Source organism: Camellia sinensis, chromosome 14 (genome assembly GCF_055761805.1).
Source record: "Camellia sinensis isolate YWXY chromosome 14, ASM5576180v1, whole genome shotgun sequence".
NCBI classification, from domain to species: Eukaryota; Viridiplantae; Streptophyta; class Magnoliopsida; order Ericales; family Theaceae; genus Camellia; species Camellia sinensis.
The window spans coordinates 140415818-140421363 of record NC_138974.1 but is presented as its reverse complement, the minus strand read 5'-3'; the positions used below and the strand labels follow the sequence as shown (position 1 = coordinate 140421363).

Here is a 5546-nt window from a genome sequence, read left to right as displayed (position 1 = left end):
CACGAGCCAAAAGAAAATAAAAATAAAAAAATAAAGAAGAAGAAGAAAAAGAAGAAAGAGAGGAACACACCCACTCTGCTTCGGCCTGTTGCTGTTGCTAAGTGGTGTCTCCATAGGAGATGTCTCCATAAGAGGAGCTATGATTAATGGTGTCTCCATCGGAGCTATGATTATCACCATTACTCTACAAATTATAGCAACTGCATTGTTTGTAGACCACCTATTCTTCACAAACTTTTACTGGGTAAATCATTCCTTTATAGCGCAGATTGATGGTTTTATTAATGGATTCCATACACTTTGTGGCTATTCTCACCTTCCCACAATGGTTTTATTAATTTCGATGCATGATGTTCAACCAATAGTTTGACCGTGCAACGACGTTACTAGGTAAAGTTCGTCAGATGCAGTATTTAGATGGGTTCCTTATCAGCAAGCTCGATGACCTTGTAGTAGATTTGATCGATGATTGTCCTACTATTTGGTCTATAGACTCAGATGGGGGATTACGATTCAGGAACAGGTTGTGTGTACTTAATATTATTGAATTGAGGAAAGAGATTATGGATGATGCCCATAGGTCCCGATATACCATTCACCCTGGTGGGACTACGATGTATCATAACCTGAAGAGAACGTTTTGGTGGGAAGATATGAAGAAGGACGTAGGAGAGTATGTTTCTCGATGCTATATGTGTCAACAGGTTAAGGCGGAACACTAACAACCATCTGGAATTTTGCAGCCTCTCGAGATCCCTACTTGGAAATGGGAGTACATCTCTATGGATTTTGTGAATGGATTGTCGCGATCTAAACGAGGCAATGAATCTATTTGGGTGATAGTGGATCAACTCACCAAGTCTACTCATTTTATTCCTATCAGTGTTCACCGAACTGCGGATAAATTAGCTAGGCGGTATATTTGGGAGGTGGTGCAACTTCACAGCGCGCCAGTTTCTATAGTTTCAGATCGTGATCCGTTGTTTGTGGCAGAATTTTGGGAGAGTTTTCAACATGCTTTTGGTGCTAGGTCAGACTTGAGCAAGGCTTATCATCCTTAGACATATGGGCAAACTGAGTAGGTAAATCAAATCTTGGAGGATATGTTAAGAGCTTATGTCCTCGATCTTGGTGGCAGTTGGGAAGAGCACTTGCCATTGGTGGAGTTAGCTTATAATTATAGCTATTACTCAAGTATCAGGATGGCACCTTTTGAGGCTTTGTATAGAAGGCCATACCGATCACCTGCTTGTTGGATGGAGGTAAGAGATGTGCCGTTGCTAGGGCCAGAGTTGGTGAGAGAGACCACAGAGAAGGTAAACATTATTCGGGAATGTATTAACACTGCACAGAGTCGTCAGAAAAGTTACGCTGATAGAAAACGTAAGGGAGTTGAGTTGAATGTTGGAGATTTTGTATTTTTGAAGGTCTCGCCGATAAAGGGTATCATGCGTTTCGGAGATAAGAGAAAGTTCGGCATATGCACCCAGAGCTTTTTGTTTAGTACTCTCTCCTATCGATTCTTGGGACGAGATTCTTTTGAGATGTGTATATTGTAGCGACCCTAATTTTTCGAAAGTCATTATTTATTTATTATTACTTTATTTTATTTTTGGCTTTATTAATTGTGTGATTACATGAGAATTTAATGTGTTGTTTAGTTAATTTAATGTATATTTAATTAGTTTAATGTGGTATTTAATTATATATACTTAATCCGAATATATATATATAATATACAAAAAGGTGTTATATATATTGATTTTATATAGCATATTATATAAGTTGTATTTGTGTTGAATTTGTATAGTATAATATTATATAATAGTTATTAGGTTTAGAGGCTCACTAAGATAATAAGAAAACAAAGAAAAGAAAAAAAAAGCTGGCGACAGCTGAGAGAGAGAGAGAGAGAGAGAGAGAGAGAGAGAGAGAGAGAGAGAGATAGGAGATGGCAAGGAGAGAGAGGGTGGAGAAAAAGGAAGAAAGGGTTAGGGTTTTGTTTTGGTGGCTTCATTAATTCTCCAAATATTTCTTTGATCTTCAAAAAATAATTATAAGTGCAAAACTCACTTTCCTTAATTTATGTTTATTTTGTTCTTATTATTTATTTATTTGATGTTCGTTTGATATTGTATTTACATGAAGATGATAGATTGATTTTAATTATTTTGATTAGCTGTGTATGCCAGGTTTAGGGTTTTTATATGTATTTATTTTATGGTTATAATCACACTCATGGTTATATGAAATTAAAATAAATTAGGAACCCCTAAATAAATTCTGCATACTCCACCATGACTCCATGGATTCTTGTTTTATTTGAGTGTTGGTGAGAAATAGTGTATAAAAAAATAAAAACGTGAGGATTATGAGATTTATTTGAATGTCTTAGGATTGGCATTGTTATGTTTGTTGTCATGAGTAAATGAGGGATTGTGTATATATATATATATATATTATTGCCTCGTTCTCAAGATTAGACGAGTGTTTTGATTTACGCGTGTATGTATATGTTAATCATCCGAAGAGTGTGGGTCAAACTTGGGACGATATCCCCGTGCAAGTTTGGCTTCAGAGCGGTGTTAGGTATACGGGAGGCACACAGGATATATGTGTAGGCCGGGCCGAAGTGGTGGAGTTAAGGTACAAAGAATTAAATATGAATTTATTAGTATAGTTTGAATTGCTTTAATTTATACATCTCGAAAAATAGTAAACGACCTTGATAAATTACAAAATTTGGACAAAGACATATATACGTAATTCTAGACAACTTTTGTGTTTTAACTTTTTACTAAAAATATTGATTAGAACTTGTAATCGAATTATCTTAGTTACAACAATTTTTGTTCATTTTAGAAATGCAGATTTTAGATGCTGTTTTAATCCACGAAACGAGTTCATTTTTATTGGTTTTTCATAAACTGAAGTAAAACATTATTCTGAGCACTTTTTGTGTTTTGAACTTTTCCAAAAAAAATAAACTTAAGGCAGTTTCTTTTTGTTTTCAGCTTCAGATTTTTTGATTGAATTCTGTCTAGGTTCTTCTGTCCAGTTTTTCTCTCAACCTGTTCAGTTTCTGCTAAATTCATTCGCAATGCCTTTTATAAAATTTGATTCTGTAGAACTTTTGTTGTTTGAGTTTTGGTCAATTAGAATTATCTAAGCATGAAACAATATACTTCTTCAACAATTCACTTATGATTAAATTATACTACCTTTATTTTTATTTTTTTTGCAGAATGGTAGGTCTCACTAATTTTTCTATGCAAGGCTGACCCACCATATTTTTATGTTTATTTTGTTTATTTTATACTCAATTTATATTTAGTTGTGTACGGGTAAGAAACTAAATGCCACCGTATCTCGGGAAACTACCCCTTCGTCTCAGTGCAGGTAGAACTACTTGTCTTGTCCCGTAACAAGAATTAAATGTACTTTTGTTTGTGTCTGATGAACACGTGGGTGTCAAATATTTGTACTCATACTAGTATACTTGTATACTGACCCATTAGTCTCTTGGCATCTTAGGTGCGTTCTGTTTGAGCGCAACCGAACTTCCTTTGCGGGATTAGTTCGGTCTACGGTGGTGATGAGAAATAACTATAGTTGTTGGACATGTCGTTTGGACTTCTTTCGTTTTCTTGAGCTTATGGTTGATTTTAGTTTGTGTATTTATTTATTTTTTTTATGACCTTAGTATTTTGATAATTTGGCATAGTTTGTAACTTTACATTATTTAAGTTGTTTTGACTATTTATTGTTACTTTATTGTTGGAGGTATTGGATAGTTATGAAATTATGGTGGATGGTTTGGTTGGCGTTTGTTAATTTTTTTTATCCTTTGTATTTTTTTATTTTTATTTTTTTAGCGTTGGAATTTACTTAAACCTAATAGAGACGAGAACAGTTAGATTTTGTTTCACCCATAGGATTTGAATGATGGAATATTAATTGGGGTTTAGTCCTAATTTAATATTTAATTGTCTAAATTTTGGGGCGTGACAAGGAGTTCTGCTAAGGATCTCACTGGGAGAACAAATCTGTGCAGGTGTGGCCCAAAGCAGACAATATCGATGACATGTGAAGGGTTGAGGCGTTACAGTGTATAAGAGGAGCTAATTTGAGCCCACTAAATTAATTAGGCCCAATAGTCCAAGGTTGGTGGGCCCGAACTTATCGCAAGTCCAAGATTGGTGGGTCCGAATTTATTGCCATCAAACGGGCCGAATCGCTCTAAGCCTCGAAACAGTTCGAATCCATGAACCTAGAGACTTACTTGGGCTCGGACTCAAAAGGGTTTGAATCCACGAACCTAGAGATCTGAAGCACTTGGCTTCGAACGGATTCAGACGCAATCTAGAAGCCGCTCCATTAATGAGTCCCAAAACGCTTGTAGACTCGGAGCTTTCCGGGATCTACGTACCAGAACCATCGGCATAATGGAGTCCAAACAAAAGACCCGATCCCGAGGACGGTGAGTGGAGATAAATTCACTCTTCGGTTAAACTAGCCTATACCCGGGTCAAGGTGGCACGATCTAGGGGGTCCCTGAGACTCGGCAATATTTGCGGCAGGGCGTCCTCTGGGACTACCCCTGGCCCTTTGGGATGATTGGGATCATTGGTTAGGTGTGGCTAAAAAGAAAGGTTTACCAAGAGGTTGATCTCCTCTTCGGGGTTTTCCTCATCCTCAGAGAGGTCACCTCCTCGGACAAGGTGGTTAGAGAGAATATTTCCCATGTGCCTTGCACATGGGCTCCATCCTACATCATGAGGTGTCTATAAATAGCACCCACCCATAGCTTTACAAGGGATGGATTTTGGAGAGATAACTCTTGGGAAAGAACTAATTTCCCTACTCAATTTTCTACCTTGAGAGTGAAAATGGGAGAGCCTTGCCATTATTCTCTTTCTAGCTACTTTGCCTTCTTCTTCACCCAATCTCTTATCTCCATCATCTTTTTGCTTTCGTGTTCTTAGTTGTGACTATTGAAGAATCTAAGCCTCACCATTTTCTAGAGAATTCAAATTTTTCTTCAAGAATCTTCGAAGAATCTTCGAATTTTCCAACGACGTTCTTGAACCCTCTCATACACAGTGTATATGTTGTTAGGAGTTGATTTATGGCATTTATTTCGGGGCGTGGCAGATGATCTTTTACCTCTAGCTTGACTTGTTTTATTCTTGCTTTTTCTTTTGTTTTGTTTTTCCACATGTGACCGAGCTTGATGCCCCACATTTTGTACTTAACTTTTCATCAATGGAAATCGTATGAACTTTCTTCCATCTTTAATTCCAAGTTATGCATGCTTCAATTTAGGCCGAGCAGCATGGTCCTTAATTATACCACCCACTTGCTGAGCAAAAACCAACTCGGTAAGAACCTTGGAGTTGAACAAGTAATCAACTCTTCTTGCAGAGCAAAATCAACTTCGGTAAGGAACTTGGAATTGAACAAATCAACTCTTCTTGCAAAGCTAAATCAGCTTCTGCAAGGAATTTGCAGTTGAACAAATCGACTCTTCTTGCCGAGCAAAATCA

At 37.0% G+C, this 5546-nt stretch overlaps 1 protein-coding gene across 1 annotated transcript; it reads left to right on the top strand.

Moving 5' to 3' along the window:
- Positions 1 to 404: 404 nt before the first annotated feature.
- LOC145807340 (uncharacterized) lies at positions 405 to 3262 on the top strand. The gene is made up of 3 exons (XM_082905328.1): positions 405 to 704; positions 1083 to 1316; positions 3245 to 3262. Exons 1-3 carry the CDS (start codon positions 405 to 407, stop codon positions 3260 to 3262), a joined length of 552 nt encoding a protein of 183 aa, XP_082761454.1.
- Positions 3263 to 5546: the final 2284 nt, after the last annotated feature.

Bases quoted from the DNA above. Each gene is read 5' to 3' on its own strand.
- LOC145807340 (XM_082905328.1), top strand. From the start codon at position 405: ATGCAGTATTTAGATGGGTTCCTTATCAGCAAGCTCGATGACCTTGTA. The intron at 705-1,082 runs GTTAAGGCGGAA...CAAACTGAGTAG, and splicing joins GATGCTATATGTGTCAACAG to GTAAATCAAATCTTGGAGGA.